The 17500-nt window shown below is 39.9% G+C and overlaps 2 protein-coding genes and 1 non-coding gene across 3 annotated transcripts in view; 2 read left to right on the top strand and 1 right to left on the bottom strand.

The window, feature by feature from the left end:
- Window positions 1-10524, top strand: part of LOC137992456 (alpha-2-macroglobulin-like) — an 88671-nt gene extending 78147 nt beyond the window's left edge. The window contains 7 exon segments of the mRNA XM_068837802.1: window positions 730-888; window positions 2643-2714; window positions 3489-3640; window positions 6304-6391; window positions 7035-7206; window positions 7951-8020; window positions 10216-10524. Coding sequence (XP_068693903.1) covers window positions 730-888; window positions 2643-2714; window positions 3489-3640; window positions 6304-6391; window positions 7035-7206; window positions 7951-8015 — 708 coding nt within the window. The 3' untranslated portion in view covers window positions 8016-8020; window positions 10216-10524.
- Window positions 10525-12052: 1528 nt separating this feature from the next.
- LOC137992458 (band 4.1-like protein 4) overlaps window positions 12053-17500 on the bottom strand; it is a 39746-nt gene continuing 34298 nt past the window's right edge. The window contains exon 27 of the mRNA XM_068837805.1: window positions 12053-16838. Within this exon, the coding sequence (XP_068693906.1) occupies window positions 16743-16838 (96 nt within the window). The 3' untranslated portion in view covers window positions 12053-16742. The remainder of the gene's footprint in view (window positions 16839-17500) is intronic.
- On the top strand, window positions 17078-17150 carry Trnat-ugu (transfer RNA threonine (anticodon UGU)). The gene has a single exon. It is a non-coding gene; the product is annotated as a tRNA-Thr (tRNA).

Here is a 17500-nt window from a genome sequence, read left to right as displayed (position 1 = left end):
CCGAGACGATTAGTTTAAAAAATCTAGGGTATACGATATATGTTTACTTCCGGGTGCCGTACGTGGCTTAAAACGTCACGTGCACGTGCGTATTACATATTTGTGTACTTTATCTTTCGTTTTCGCCATGGAAACGACACGAATTGACCAATTAAAAAAAGAAGATTAATCTTCTCTGAATGGTCAGTTGGACCTCTGAAGAGCTTGATGTCAAACCCTCTTGATTTGGCCAATGGTAAGGTCAACCTTTGCAGGAACTATTACGTGTAGTGATTATTTTAAGTAACTCAGCCACCAAAACCTCCCAAACAACAGCTGGTTTAGCAAGCCATGGTGCACACAACACTTCAAAATCAAGTGCGTATGAGTGGAATTGAAGAATAACTGGTGCTCCACTTGGTGTGATCGTTTTCTAACATCCGGTTATTTATACTGGGGGTTGAAACTGTTCTAAGTGTAGATGGTCTGATAAAACTACAACTGCAGGGAGGCATGATATTTGTATGCTACTGGTCATTAGCTTCTCTCAAGAATCTTCGGTTGGCAGAGAATTTTTCAAGTTTCTTTAGGGTCGCCGCTCGAACGCCCAGTTGCTTTAACAAAGAAACTGCAAAAATTTGTTACTGAACTTTTGAAAAAGTGAGAAGTCTGCCTTATTTCACAGAAACGTTTTCTGCCGAGGTTAAATAATTTACATTGATCAAGATACCCTCCTTTGAACCTCTGCAGGACACGTGTGTTGCCCTACAAGCTCTGAGCAAGTATGCCAGCAAAGTGTATTCCAACACCACTTCGCTCACAGTTCAAGTTGGAAAGAAGGCTGAACAGCAGTTTAGAGCTTCATTCATCATAACGGACGAAAACAGACTTGTCTCCCAGAGGGCTGAGGTAGGTTCTTTGCCAAGAGCATGTTTAGGAAGTTAAGGGCAAATTGTTAGTGTTCACTCTCCGCCGATGGGACCACGAATCCATCGCCCGAAACGGAAAATACCATAATACTCTTTGTTGTTTTTGTTTTCTATTGGGACCATTGTAAGTCGCAAGAGAAACTGGAAACAATGCTTATGTAAAATTTGGTGGACAAACAAAAGAGTTTTTCGGGGTACTCCCGACAATTTAGGATAGTTGTGTGCCGGCGAGGTTCTCAAACCCTGAACCTATTTAAGGGTAGAAAATCGAGATTTGATACCCTTTTGAGTGACAACCCAACGCTTACCTACGGCAATACAACCTATAAAACGTCCCTTTAAAATCGGTTTTTTAAACGTGGAAACACCTATTCAGGCGTTTCGCTCGTTGGGGTGGATACTGCCATTTAGCGACCCTATCTAAGGACTATGTAAGGATCACAAGACCATAATACCAAAAACGATACTCTATTTAAGGACTGAGCACCTCAAAAACCCTACCCTATCGGGTGGCACGTACCTATATCTCACCTATATAGCGTATCTAAGAGAGTACCTCCCACCCCCGGGGAACCTTACCCAGAGATAAACCACTCTTTCTCCATAATGCTTCCGTTAAGATTACACCGTTTGAACTCCGTGAAAAGCTAAATTTGATGTGTGAAAATATTATACGCAGCTCAACACCGACAACTTTAAAATGGTATTAAAATTCAGTTGACCTTAAAATTGTTGCTCATATCCATCTCCCTCATACTGCATGTGCCACTTCTTGACAATATAGTCTTTTCTTATACTTCTCACCTGACTTCTATTCTTCCCTTCTCTCTTTCCCACTGTGTTAACCCTTTGACTCTCAGGAGTAAATTCTCCTCACAATTTCAATGAAATGTTAGTCAGACAGGTATTGAGAATAAAGATTATTATCAGCTTAAACAGGTGTGATCTTGATGTAATACCAAATTCTGTTGACTTCCCAACAAATAAATCTATGGTACTAGTTAAGAGAATTAACGTTTCGATCTTGGGAATGAAAGAGTTGAATATCCCCCCTCATTACACTCTGTGTTCTTCTCTGGTCGATCTAATCTTCCCTATTTTACCAGTCATGTTGTTCGGAACATCCCTCGTATATTATTGTCAATTTAAACCAGACATTGTAAATAACATAGTTCATCGAGGGACTGGTTATGAAACCTTAGAACTTTCAAAAGCGAGAACAATGTTGTTGCAATCGATGTTGAATTAACCGTGACCCTGCACAATCTTTTGTTTTCGCTTCGCACGGGTTCGCAAATTAGTTGCCCATAATTTAATCGAAGGATTTGATTGGTTATCTTCTCGAAAAAAGGTGTGTTTTGTGCAGGGTCAAGGCCAAGATACGGACAAAAACATGAAACAAAGGAACTTGTCCAGTTTCATAACCATCTCCATGCATTAACTATGTAAATAACAACAGTTCAAGTATTGTAAATAACATTAGTACAAGTCTTGCCCCAGTATGAGTGTGTGTGTGTTGTGCGTTTGTGTGTAGTCCTTGTGCTGGCCTACTTATTTTTCTTCCTGTAATGTCTTGTAAATGTTTTTGCAAAAATTAAATTTTAACAAAAATTAAACCAGAGACAAAATTACCTAATCTCATTAGGAAAAAGGGCAATTTCCCATACCTCTGAAGACGACGACATTATTTAAACCTCGTTTTTATTGCGTATTGATTTTATTTTCATCTTTTAGATCCCCTCAACCATTCTGCCCATCAAAGAGTTGCCTTTCAAAGTTACTGGAGAAGGCTGTGCTCTGATACAGGTTTGTACCCTTGTGTTTAATTTTCAATCAGCTCCCAATGGTTTGTGAATAATGCATGACTTACATACAAGGTCAAGGAAAGTCAAGCATTTCAGTTTGCAGCACGTTGACGCAATTGAAACACATCGTAACTGTCAGAAAGAAATCAGTGATGCTTTTTGGAGAATCCACTTGTTATGCTGAGGTGAGCATTGGTTTGCGAAGGTTTAAAGCACAGATGGTTTTATTTTAATTCGTCTCAGTCCAGTAAATTTAATCAACTGAGCCATGTTTGTGAAAGTATTCAAAAATTTATGAGATTAGAAGAGTGGAGCTTGCTCTTTGTCATAAACGTTTCCATCACGTCCACTAAAAGCTCAAGGAGTGGCAAGAACGCCTTGTTAGCTCAAATCATCATAAATGGAAATAAACAATAGACGTCCAAACAATAGCTAACAATAATTATTGTTAACAATGGTCTGTGTTCTATATGTGGGCTACCATGGATTATTAGTCCTAGGCTTGCTGCAAACTTTGATCATGCGCGGTTGTTTCCGGTTTTTCCGTCCTCGGGTTCACATAGATGCTTATAGCTTGGTTTGCTCTCGGACTGAAAGAATCTTGGATTGCCAGAGAGAGGGGCTTTATTCCTAGGGCTTGTTTGCCTTAGAGAAAGACAAACAGTTTTATTTTCTGTTTCGTTTTCTTTCTTTCTTTCTTCCTTTCTTTCTTTTAGATTTGTCACAGAGTAAGATTTTATGCATAAAACTGCATGATTCGTGTTTTTCAATGTAGGCCGATGTATCATACAACATCCCGGATGTCAAGGATGAGCCAGCGTTTGATTTGAACGTGACACTCAAGCTGTCAGACGATGTGTTCGGTCCCATGGCAACAGCGGCTGGTGAAATTCTCTGTCTGCCTCTGGAAATGTCCATCACTGCCGAGTAAGATGTTACTTTATTCCTTGTTAAATTATACATAGTAAACACCCGCATATAAGAATCCATAGTTTCGGGGTTCAGTTCAGAAATAATATACATTTTTCATTACTAGAGGTTTAATTAACATACCATGTTTTATTACTTACACTAAAAACAATAATTTCAGATTAAAAAAATACTATCACTAATATAAGTAAACATTAGCAAATAAAGCTGCAACATTAAGTTGTTAAGTACTTTTAACATTTCTTAGTTCTTTAGACCAGCAGCCCCCTACCCCGTAGTACTTTAATATGAGTTACATTGCTTTCCTATTCTGGCACCCTCTTCCTTTTTATATAAGACTGTTTAATCAAGAGAAAATAGACGGGGGAGAGAGAGCATCCCCCATACATGCCTTTTCCATAGTTAATATGCCTCAAGTTATTTTTAGATCGACTCCCACGCTGTACAGTTTCCAAGGGGATTAAGCAACAGCCAATCATATGGCCAGAATGTGTTCTCTGAGCGTGGGCTATCCACGCGGAACACCTTCCGGCCATATGATTGGCTCTGGCCTCATCTCCATGGGATCTGTACAGCGTGGTTTCGATCCAAAAATAACTTGAGACATGTTACCTCTAGAAAAGGGAATGTATGGGGGATTCCCTCTTTTTCCCCTTTTATTTTCTCTTGGTTTTATTTATCAGACTGCATTGGTTCTTATAAAAACATAGTGCTTTATTGGCCAAATTTCACACTGATGTTCTTAATACACTTGTTCTTATGTGTGAGTGTTTACTGTAGAATGTATGAAATTTTCATTTATTAAATTTTCGACCTCGGATATTGCGTTTCCAGCTTTCTGAATGGTTCACTCAGTCTCGGTTATCAGGTAATATACCGTATGACCTAATGTGGAAGCTGATTGCGTCAAATGTTGCCAAGCTGGAAACTGATTGGCTTAAATTTCCAAGGGTCAAAGTGTTCGGATTTAAGGACGGTGCCTACTATTGTTATTGCGCATACGTTCTGCGCATCTCGAGATACTTGGGTTTCCTATCGGTGATGCTTACTAATCCAGGGATATTTTTGCGCTGTTTAAGACTACCCGGAGAAATTGGATCTTACTAAGTATTCTTGGTATCCAAAAAGAAAATTGTGAAATAACGCCATACATTGATTTGCATTTTAAACCTTTTACAATGAATTATCTTTGAAAAATGCGTTGCTTCCCGGAATTTACTTTTGGATTTCAATAACACTTGTTAAGATCTACATTTCTCGCCTAATCATAAACCGGGGCAAAAATACCCTTGAATTAGTAGGCACCGACTTTAAATGAGAATTTAACCCTTTCAGCCCCGATAGTGCCAAATGGCACTTATAGATTTTACTCTGTCTAACGCCAGACGATTTTACTCTGTCTAACGCCAGACGATTTTACTCGTCAATGGGGAACCCCTCGGGGCTTAAAGGGTTAAGCTAACAGCGTGAAAAAACTATGTCCCCGTTTAACCCTTTCAGCCCCGATAGTGCCAAATGGCACTTATAGATTTTACTCTGTCTAACGCCAGACGATTTTACTCATCAATGGGGAACCCCTCGGGGCTTAAAGGGTTAATAAAACAATTATTTCATTTGCGCTTGTTGGATATTAGGCTGGTTATAGCCAACTCGGCTTATATCATCTCATATCCAACGCGCGCTCAGGGAATACTTGTTAAATATTTGAACTGCGAAAATTGAAATACCGCTGGAAAGTTAAAGATATCGCAGTTGGCTTGATAGCTCAGTTGAAAGAGCAGTTCAGCGCGATCACACCATCAAGGGTTCGAGCCCTGTTCAAGCCTGCAATCGTGGTCACCTTTGTTTTTATGTACCAAAAAAGCATTCGTAAGAAGAATGTGCTTTATTTGTTTTCAAAAAAGTTCTAATACGAACTACTTTGCTTGCCCCTTCCCCCCCCCCCCCCCCAGCCCCATTCACCCAAAGCAATGTTGGAACAGACTGCAGCTTTTCTGAATGGTCCTCCCAGATTGCCATCAGCATCGAAAAGGAAGGGGGAGGGGGCTGTATGATAGATGGTCTTCACAAATGTTCATTTTGGTGCCAAGTGTTCCAAGACGTTTGTCCAGGATTGTAGATGGTTTCTGCTTAACTGCGATGATCTCCCACTCTCCTGTATTTATTCCGTATTAATGGAAAGTCAAATTTACAATGAATTTCGGACTACATCGTTACAAAGCAATCCTTCGATTTTGTTGTCGTTGGTATCGCTTAGTCAAACGTACCTATTTTCGGAGCGTTTGGAAAAGAGGTCCAAAGACAGAACTGAACGGCCAGATCGGGAATTTGGAAGGACTAACTCAACAAAACCTTCAAATTAACGCTTTGAGGGTGAATATATTCCTCCAGAAGAATGCGGGGGATTATCATGCAAGTGTTTCTTTAAATTGTTGCACTTTCTTTGCAAACTGATGGGTCTGGCCGGCCAGTTCTGACAAAAGGTCAATTAAGTCTATTGCCGTCGTCAAACAACTTAGTTTCGTGCTTGTTCTTACGACAGCACTCATTCCAAGGACTTATTTAAGCCAACAGAGCGTTTGGAAATGTTAATTAACCCTTAGCTATCAAGTTTGTTTGTAATCCACTTTCCACTACTGGGATTTCCTCTCCTGTTTTAGGTGGCTGGAGGAAGATACCTCCAACATGGCGGTTATTGATGTGAAACTCGTGTCCGGTTACGAGGCCGATGAGGATAGCTTGAAAGAGGTATAGCTTGATTTTGCCCACGGGTCGCTCAGGCTATCGCGTCACAAAACGGTGACGTAAAGCTTTGGACTGTACGGATTGCACACCCTCATCTTTTCTGTCTTTTCATTCGAATTCTCGCCTTCTCTGTGAACTCAAAATTCAGAAGGATAGTGGATTTAGAGGGCCTGTTTCACGTAATTTAGCCAAACCAAGCGAAACGCAAAAATAACTACTTAAAACATTGAAGGAAGATTTCAATAAAACAGCAAATTCAAAAACAGACTGGTATGGGCAAAATTGAAGAAAATTAAGATGGATTGCAACAGGGGTTTTCAAAAACGGTTCATCCTAACAGTTCCTCAAAGTTCCTCTCTTTTATTTCGAAGTTAAATTTTATAAGCTCACGACAGAGTTTTTTTGGTATGACGCTTTGAGTTGTATTGCTTAAAAGTAATTTCTGGGTTAACTTTAAGTTCCTTGCGAGTAGGGGCCAATGATTGAAAACTATGCAAAATCAACCGCACTGCCATCACACAGCCCCTTAAAGATTAGAGTGGTTTTTAGTTCGCATCTTATCTTATTGCGCAAGCTCAGTACCGTGCCGTCGTCCGCGTCCGCGTCTGCGTACTCGTCCTCAAGCAATCTCCCCTTTTTCCTACAGCTTCTCAAAACCCCGTCACTTGGCTTGAAACGGTACGAGATGGAAGGCCAACATGTAATCTTGTACTTTGACGAGATTGACAAGGTGTCGTTCATGTTCAAGATTTACCAGTCAACAGTTGTGAAGAAAACTAAGCCGGCAGCTGTTACCGTCTACGACTACTATGAAACGCGTGAGTAGACAGGGTGGAGAGGGTAGAGGGACGACAGATAATTATAATCTTTCAACACACCCCCTGGTATTTCATTCTACCAATTTTTGAATTTCTCTTGTCTTTTCCGGTTCAATATCCGATGATCGTTGGTTATACGATGAACTGATTCATTCCTTGGTCAGGCTACACTTTTTGTTTCGTATAGTTTGGACATAAACTGTCGAAAATTTTTGCTTTTGGTTTTTTTGTTCAGCGTTGCATACATACGTACATACATACAAACTTAGGGCGCTGTCCTTTTGTCAGAACTGGCCAGACAGACCTAATAATTTGCAAAGAAAATGCAACAATTTGAAGGAACACTTGCATGATAATCCGTCGCATTCTTCTCGAGGAGTATATATCACCCCCGAAGTGTGTTAATTTGAATTCGTTGTAGAATTAGTCCTTCCAAATGCCCGGTCTGGCCGGTCAGTTCTGTCAAATGGAAAGCGCCCTTAATTGACTACTTCCCATACGGGCTTTTCAGGGCCAATGAAACACAATCAACGAAACGACAGAACACAATAACAACAGCAACAACTGTTAAGAATCCCAACTGGCCGGAGGCAAACCGGCTGAGAAGCAGCTGAGAAGTTGAACCAGGGTCTTGAACGCGGCATCTCCGTATCTGAAAGACCAGGGCCCTAACCACTTAGCCTCCCCTTTTATCGAGTCGTATGGCTGTCGTTCGTGTGATCTGATAATTTCTTCCTTCAACAGATCTCTCCGCCACCGTGATGTACGAAATCACCGACGATTTGTGTGGACCCGATGAAATTCAGTAAATTTGGTAAGTTTTCATTTAGCTTGGATTTACATCTCGTGGAAATGATTTTAACAATTTATTTAAAAAGGAGTATCTCTTAGATTTGCCCGAGTTATTATAGCTTCTGGAAATAAATACAGACCACTGACTCGATACTCGCCGTCTCTAGATTGAAAGTAAGCAGCTATTGAGCCGGCGTTCAGGCCGATGACGCCCTCGACAAGGTCTTTTCTCGATTTTTTTGAGTTATCAGTTAACGAAACTAATTATGATACCCAAGAGAGAAAATTCGGCGTGAAAAAGAGTTTAGTTAATATGAATTTTTATGTGGACAGACTTTTTAAACTCCTTGATTTAATTCAAGGCTTCGATTCTCGCAGCCTGCGAGCAGAGCCTCCTTTTGTCTTTTTCTTTACTGAGGAGGAGAAAAGTAGGCTCTGCCCGAATCACGTCGACTCTTTGAAGCCGCCGCAGCCCGAGCTTCTGGACTAGTCAATCTTGTTTTCTCTCGTCAAACCAGTTTTTTGCAGTGCGAGCGTCCATTTTGTGACAAAACCGATGGTTATAATTGAGCCCGCTTGCATGAAAAACCAAGATGGCGGCGAGATCTGGCATATTAGGCTTGGGTTCGAGACTGTATCCTGGCAACATGCAGCTCATATTCAAAATTCATGCAGAGCCTTTCTCGAGAACGCCAAAATCGAGCAAACAAAAGAAAGGCTCTGCTAGCAGGGTGCGATTCTCGCACTCGGGGCTGCCATATGTGATTTGCGTTTGTAGGTTCTTTAGTCTGCTACGGGAGGTTTTTCTCCAGGTACTCCAATTTTTCCCGTTCATTTGAAGTGATCCTCTTTGATTCAATATGGTTTAATTGGATTCTCCGTCTACCAAATTAGCAGAGCACTTTTCATTCGATTATACAAAACCGGTGCAAATATTTTTTCGATTAAGGGGTTTAGTTTCTGAAGAAACTGTTGTACTGCTCCGGTATATTGGCCACCGTAGGCACAGGCTCCCCAAGCTGAAAATACGTGGTGTATGCGACAGTTTGTGTATATAGAGAATTGTATGGGAAAATCACCGATCGTAAAAAAATTGTGTAAATAACTATCTCATTTGAAATAAAGTTTTCCTACCTCAAATGTGTGACCAACTTGTCTCTTTTGCCGAGTTTCCAGCCATTCTGACGCCGTTTAGTGAAGTCATCCGGAAGGCCGTTACTGAAATAATTTGAAGGCCGGTAACTCCATCCATCGCTGGCCAGACCTCACTCCACAAATTGTTTTCTCCTCAACAGGAAAAGTCCCAAATCGCAATAAAAACAAAAGTTCCATAAAGCCCAATAAATTTCCCGACCCGTTGTTGACTGCCCGGTCACAAGTCAACAACGGTCGTGTTGTTGCCAGCGCGCTGTCAAATTCAAATGGTCCAATCAGAGTTGAGGCTGAAACCATCTTGCGAGTTTCCGTTGTTGACTACCCGGTCACAAGCCTCTGAGGAAAGCCGAAGAGGTGAATTTTAAGGCAAAGTTTTCGTTCGCCACGAGTCTTTCGGCCGCCGAAACACACGTATTTGGAGGGAAATTTATTGGGCTTTATGGAACTGTTGTTTTTATTGCGATTCGGGACTTTTCCTGTTGAGGAGAAAACGATTTGTGGAGTGAGGTCTGGCCGGCGATGGATGGAATTACCGGCCTTCCAATTATTTCAGTAACGGCCTTCCGGATGACTTCACTAAACGGCGTCAGAATGGCTCGAAACTCGGCAAAAGAGACAAGTTGGTCACACATTTGAGGTAGGAAAACTTTATTTCAAATGAGATAGTTATTTACACAATTTTTTTACGATCGGTGATTTTCCCATACAATTCTCTATATACACAAACTGTCGCATACACCACGTATTTTCAGTTTGGGGAGCCTGTGCCGTAGGGAGGTGTGAATTTCAAATTCCTTAACGGTGGTGAATTTACCATATTAATCGAGTTGATAAACCTCTTCATATATTTCTTGGCCCGGTGATCTTAGCGTCTATGATAATGGCGTTTGTAGTACGTGGCATGGGGAATAAATAAATTCTGGTACTGCGGTGATCACTGTCGTGATAAGTTGGAAGCTCCTAAAGCTATGAAGTGATGCTGTTGGTTCTGGTCTTTTCAAGACCACAAGCCTGGCGTCGCTTTTCTTCCCCAAATTACTAATATCTATCCTCTTTTGCCAGGTGTACTAAGTGGATCAACATTGCCAGAAGATTCAGATCGTGTCATATTTCATTACTTTATATTCCAATACTTTATATTCCAATATCATTTAACATATTCATATGCTGAGAGATGATTTGTTAGCCAATCTTATTGAAAGGTTATAGCACGAGTGAAGGTAGTTTTGAAAAGGAATTGAAATAGAAGGAGCTTTTTTCAAAGAGTTTTATAAAACTGACCTTGTACTCCAACAAACATTTTGTGATGTTACATGTAGCAAGTTTAGAAACGTTTCAAGGAAAAATAAAGTTTTTTGCACATTTCATAAAGGCTGTGTAATTTATTTCGAGCGCGTGACATTTACCTAACGAACAGTTTAGTGGATAAAACAAACACCGAGCATCCGCAAATCTTGCATGAATATGAATATCATGAACAAATGAACTCGGAATGAACGAAACCTAATTGGCCAGTCCCATATTTCAATCAAAGCTGGAAATGTCTGCTTCGAGTTGCTAATCTTATTCAACTTTCACTTGGTACGTTTGACATCAGTTTCCCTTACGGAACCACATAATCACTCAGATACGAAATTGAATTGATGTGTTTGTAATAGAGTCTTTCAAAAACAGTAAATACATTTTACGTTGTTGCACAATGCTTAAATTATCGTTAAAAGAAAATAGGATATAACGTACAAAGATATATTACAGTGAGTACTGTTAACGTAGTGCAAGGTTTGTGCGGTAATGGAACATTTTGATTAAGACTTCAATGTTGGCGTAAAACAGAGCACATGGTGATTAGTGGAGAGGGAAATGACCTCACGTCGATTTGTCATTGGGTCCTCAAATGACGACAAATCTTGTATTCTAATGGATTATTTTGATTACGCTCAAAGGGAAGCCTACAAAGGTCCATGATTTTACACACGTCGTTCAATTCCCACCGTCGAAACAGAGCTGGACCATCTTCTCTTGTTCCCTTAAGATGTGACCGCTGATAACGTGATCTTAACGACTACGATAAGTAACAACATTTGGCCTTGATAAAGGACTCGGAAATTGAATGAATCAATCAGAAGACATGTGCCTTCCAAAAAGCACGGGAAGTAAGTGCATCACTCATGACTTTGCCTGTGATTGGTTGACAATCCATGTTCCGTCTTCCAATCACCAAGCTACCTATTGGAAGTAAACTAAAAGTCCTTTGAAACGAGAGGGTGTTTGAACGTGGTGTTAAGGTTGCTAAAGGTGTAAAACGCATAGAAAGCTGGTTAAAAACGTCAAATCAAATAAATCATGGTTTCAACTTTGAGTCAAAACCATCATTTGCGAGAACAAGGATAAAGTTGAATACTAGAACACTTCCTTCAACGTTTGCAGCAGGCGTGTTTGCTGACATCGGGTAACACTTGCCCAACAGACGCACAACCTTTGTTAACGATGTTTAGTTTGACTGATGTTGAAATCGTTTTAAGGAACATCGTTTAACAAGAAAGTGATACCACCCCTGTCCCTAAGAGAAAAGGAAAAGCATAAATTCATTCTCCGGCACGTTAACATGGTCAAAGGATGTGCAATGGTTAATGACTGTGGATGATGGTCCACGATACTACTAAAAGAACACGATACCGTTTGGCCACCGACTACCAGGCACTGCCACTGAAATTTTCACGCGGCAGGGCCTGTCTCTGAAATCGGGCACCAACCTCGACACGAATAACTATTTAAATTAAAGGGAAAAAACGCGATCAAACTATCAGCGACATTCACGAACCGTTTTCAAGGCTCAACTCTCATAGGAAAAGTATAACCAAATCATTAATTTTCACGAATAAATAGAGTCACACAACAGTCAAAGATCAGCATATTTACACATTTGTAACAAAATAAGATGCTGTTCATTGCACTCATACCCTCTACACATATACATAAAAAACATACAAACAGCTTCTCATAAGCACAGAAAAACCTTAATCAAATAATCTCGTCAGTGTCTCCTTCAAAAATATACTTCTAAATCCTCTGTTCCGACGTGTCCATGAATAGGATGAAAATACGATTATTCCGCTAACTTCGACTTGGTACTTTCGTTCCATAGCATTCCAACCCAGGCTATTGAAACCCATTTTATCGAAGGTCTTAAATTAAAGAGTGCTCTTCATTCAGCCAAAATGCTTCCAGATGACCTTTCTAAGCCCACCCTGGGAGCAGAGCCTCTTTGAAACTCAGCTGAGGGCGAGCAAGACAGAGGCTCTGAAGAAATCGCGTCAAGTCTTTTAAGGTGGCTGAACACAGTTTTTGATATTTTTGTTTCATTTACCTTTTTCTCTAAAACCCTTGATCCTTTGGTCACCAAAAATGGTAGCAAACAAGTTAACAACACGAACTTCGGTTTTTTGATACTTAACGTATATGCAGTTGCCATGGTAACATGAATAAATATAAAAAGGCCTTTAAAACCCGTTTTGTTTATTTGCTGAAAATCTGGTCATTAGATTTTCTTAATAATTTGCATGCAACAAGCTTTTAACGATGCTAACAAGCTTACACTATGTTAATAATAAGATCTTTAATACCTTGTTGAACGTTCACTGGAATATCTAAAATTTCCTCTGTTAAAGTTCAAATTTTTTTCAACACTCCAGGTGCTTTTTTCCTAAAGTATTTTCGTGCCAAATTTCGTTAAATTCTAACTAGTGGTTCTCGAGAAATATGCCGGCGTATTTCGAGAAAGCTATTCCGCTTTCAATCGCAATTTTAACTTACTACGCATGCGCTGCATTTTATTGGGTTCTTTAAATAAAAATAAAAATAAAATAATAATAATAATAATAATAACTTTATTTATCATGGTAAAAGACCGGTCAGTCAATCAACAAAGGTTGATAGACTGGTATTAAACGGTGACCAGCACACAAGAATATATAAAATATTAATTACAAAGAAAAATCTGCTCATAAAAGACTAGAACCATCAAAACACTTTGTTCAATTGCGAGGAAAAATAGTACAGATAGCGGAAGCATTGAGCAAATAAAATGATTGCTGTATTGAAGCTATGTTTATTTTTTTTGCAATCCTTGTGCGCGCGAGGAAACTGTGTTCGGCCACCTTAACGAGGCTCGAAAGCGTTTTCAGCTGCGCGCGTAACCTACACACGCCATAACTAAGAAACACGCGTCAGCTGAATGAATCAAATTTCTAAAATTTCTATCAAAAGTAGCGCGCGCAACACACCGGTCTTTATCTCGAAATTTTGCTCGGTGACCTATCTTGATTTTTTGCATGCACGTATCATTCACGATCGCACTTCAAATAAAAAAGTTACGGGGGAAGTTATCTAGTACAATTTTCTGTGAACTACGAAACGCCCTTTTTCGATACTATATCTTAAATTCTACTGGATAACTTTTTGTCATACTCTCTAAGAAGTTAAAGAATTAGGGAGATTTCCAACAAAGAAATAAAAACGGTAGGTCACCGACTTAGTTTTTCAGATAATTTTCAAAAACTGAAATTTAGAGGGCCTTTTTGTGGACCTGGCGCGTTGCCATGGTAACCGATATGACGTCATAACTGCCCTTAAAGGGAAAGTATGGCCTAGAAAAAAGTTTCTCTGAATCGAAAGTTCTTTACCTATATTGTCATACTTGACCACTCATTTGGGCGTAATGTGTTTAAATAGCCAACAATAATGCATTAAAAATGTACAAATTTAAATTTAGATCCGCCATCTTTGTTTTCGTGTATGCAAACGAGTCTATGACGTAGCAATAGTCAAGGATTTCTCCGGATAACTAGATGTACTTGATGTAAACAAGGAAAACAGCGCGAGGAGAGCGATACTTTGTAGACTTGAATCTGAATCCACAGGGTAAATTGTATTGATATTGGCTCCACAATCAGAACAGATTTACCTCGTGGTCGTTAAACAGGGTTTTATATGCGAGTTATATGCAGGAGTTTTATGAAGCGAAAGAGAGCTTGCAGTGCTATCCCGCGCTCATTGCTGTGAAATAAACGCGTCTACCGTGGTTTTCTACGAGATCCCTGTTACAACTTTAAAACAAACGATCGATTTATACATTTCCATCAAATGGTAAGAGTAAATCGTTTCAGTAGTGTCTTTATAAAGCTAACAAAATTTAACTACATTTCAAGTTGTTTATTTTACTGCCTGGAAAAGCGCATAACAGTGAAAGTCGTCTATATATTGCTTGATTCAGTTTCCTCGCTCCAATATAATGATATTGTGGACTGGTTGACTGAGATTTCAGCATGAAGCGAATGTTACCAAGACCATTATTGCAATATTCATATACCTTATTAAGGTCCCGCTTGAAGTCCTCCTTAGCAAAATGACAGACCCGAAAAGATAATATAGCAGTCAGGTTTTCAGGTTTGAGGAATCCATCCATGTTTTATTTTCGCAGGCCAACTTTTCTTTCAATTTTCATTTTCCGGAGGAATCTTCTGGGTTTTTTAATTCAATATGTCATCACCCTCGAAAGCGTAAAACTCCAACAGCGGTAATTGTTGCTGTGAAAAAGCCTTGCTATGGGTACTGAGCAACATCTGAAAGTTTCGTTGGCGAAATAAATACGTTTGCTGAAGCATCAAAGACGGCTGTCGCAGAAGAAAGAAAGTGAAAAAGAAAAGAACGTACGCTTGTCGAATATTTTTATGTCGCATGTTCAAGGTTTTTGTCTTGTTTACATTTGCTCTGGCTAATTTTTGCCGCCTTTTTTGATTGACCATGCAGAGAATCTACAAGTATTAAGTGACTTGACTTTCTGTCGCACTTATGGTCTACTTGGCCCACTAGCTATTGAACCACTAAACCGTTTACCATACTTCATCTTACATTTGAATTTCTTGGAGCAGAAAGGTCACACAACGTCGAGAAAGTGATCGGGGAACGAAGAACTTGGAACTTGGAACTATTGCACGTCAAAACTTGGAACTTGGAACTATTGCACGTCATAACACGTCATATCCAAGATGGCGCTCTCCATGTCACGAAAGAGGCAACTTCAAAGAGCTCTTGACACACTTTTACAGGGAACTGGACAAAACGGCAATTATTTTCGAATTCCTGGGGAAAAGTTTTAGTAATTTAGAGAAACTTTTTCTAGACCGTACTTTCCCTTTAAAGTATTACCCAACAATAGAGTTGCAAAAATATTCATAGTTTGTCTCCACTAAGAAATATCCTTCTTTGGTATCTTTCATCGTTTCACAAACACTATAGCAACGAAAAACCCTTTCGAGCTCAAGTTTCTGGGATAGTGACTCCGGTCAAACTCGTTTAGGCAGCGCGCGCATCATATTTTTTACAAGGCGAAGGTCAATATCGAGCCTTCGGTACAAAAATCAATATAGCGTCGTGGAGTGCGATCGAGACTTGGCCTGGGTTAGAAACTGTCTCCAAGCAAAGGCTGGCACATACTCAATAAAGACTTAACACGATTTCTGCTAAGTCAGTTTCTTCTCGTCGAGTTAAGAAACACTCGGCTTACAGGCTTTTCCAAGCCCATCATGGTTACAAATTTTGTGCCAAATTTTATAGATAAATAAAGGATACACAGTAGTGCGATGTCAGAATGAAACAGAATTTTCTTGGTTGATCCGAGATTTCGGAACTTCGTATCCACCCTAAATTGCGAAATATTCATGTGCCATTGCATTTCCCTGCCGTTTGGAAAGCCCCAAATAATCTTAACCACGTGGTACATTTCCTTCCCATTTCAAAGCTAAAATGGCAGTTAATGGCCGAATGTATACTGGAGACGAATAACTTGTCTTAGATGGATATTTTGTCAACAATTCGTCTAAATATCAACGAATTGTGGACCACAATATCCGTCTTCGATTGATCCGTCTATCTGTACGTCTGTGATAGGCGAGTTATTCGTCTCCAGTATAAATTCGGCCAATCATCTGACTTAGACGTTTTTTTTAAAAAACGCAAAACGTAAGGTAATAGAAGCCGCCTAACATTATGTAACAGTTCCTTGAATAAAATAAATAAAAACATAAAACATCTTCCTAAAAAAAAGTCGACCAAGAAGTCGTAAACAGGTTCAAAACTACAAATTATTGTAAAACAGCTTAAGACGCTCGAAGTGACAGTAAATTCCTGACTTCACCCTCTCAGCCTATTGTTGAAAAACGAGAAACGGTAAAGAGACTTAATTAAAGCCTCTGTGAACCAAACCTTCTATTTGTGCGGAATGTTGTGTTACAGCGTGTTGCGTGACCCATTGTCCAAAAATATCGAACAGTTGTCCATACAGGTGACTGCGTTGAAATGAGGCAAAAACGGTAAAAAACAAAAGTCAACATATTATTTCTGAATTCAGTTACCGGTAACTTGCCACTTGGCCTAAAACAGATTATTAAATCTGTTTTTCATATCCCCCAACGTTAAAATTTTATTGTCGCGGAGTTCAGTTGCGAATGAGCGACGGCGTCTGCGTGAATGGATGATGTGGTTTCATCTATGGCTACATGGTTACTTTCCTCCGGCCTTACGATTGCTTGCTAAAGAACTGTCGACTTGCTGCTTGGATTAATCATTGAACCAGGACTGGGACTGTAATACGGTGGAGGTTCCCCTCGTTTGGACGGACCTGACACCTAGGAGATAACAGGAAATGGAATCTGTAAGTTTACGACTTCTCCAACCCTCTTAATTAACGTTACAAGAAAGAGCGGGTAATGACACTGGTATGAACAGGGCACGTGGAGAACAACATGGTTTCATTTGATTTCATACCCGCAGTGCAATATATGATGTATTTCATATATATCTTTCATTCATAATTACTTATCACGGGAAGTTGTGAACTCAGAAGTGACCAGCTCCCAACGTCAGTGGCTTCATAGCTCAGTTGGTTAGAGCATCGCACCTGTATCGCGACGTCGCGGGTTCAAATCCCGTTGAAGTCCTGAAAAATTTTCAGGCTTCTCGACGCAATAGAAATTTGCGCTCATCACTGCGAGACAACATGGTTTCATTTGAATGAAGGGGGTAGTTTCTAAAGAAACTGTGGTGCTGCTTCGGCGGCGTAGTATAATCGCTCTGACGAAGGGCGAACGATCGAAACGTCAGCTTTTAGAATCTCTGTACGGTGGCCAATTTACATTATCAACTCCGTTGATAAAACCAAATTTTTGTATCCTGGATGGGTGCGAACGGTTTTAAAGTCAAAACAGAAAATGACTGTTTCATTGTTATATGCCCACGTTGTCGCCAAAACCTAAAACTTGGTGATTTCACGTTGTTGTTTTGTGGAGTA

The sequence above is a fragment of the Montipora foliosa genome, chromosome 2, assembly GCF_036669935.1.
Source record: "Montipora foliosa isolate CH-2021 chromosome 2, ASM3666993v2, whole genome shotgun sequence".
Classification (NCBI taxonomy): Eukaryota; Metazoa; Cnidaria; class Anthozoa; order Scleractinia; family Acroporidae; genus Montipora; species Montipora foliosa.
The sequence above is the reverse complement of the archived record's forward strand: the minus strand, read 5'-3'. Positions and strand labels throughout refer to the sequence as shown.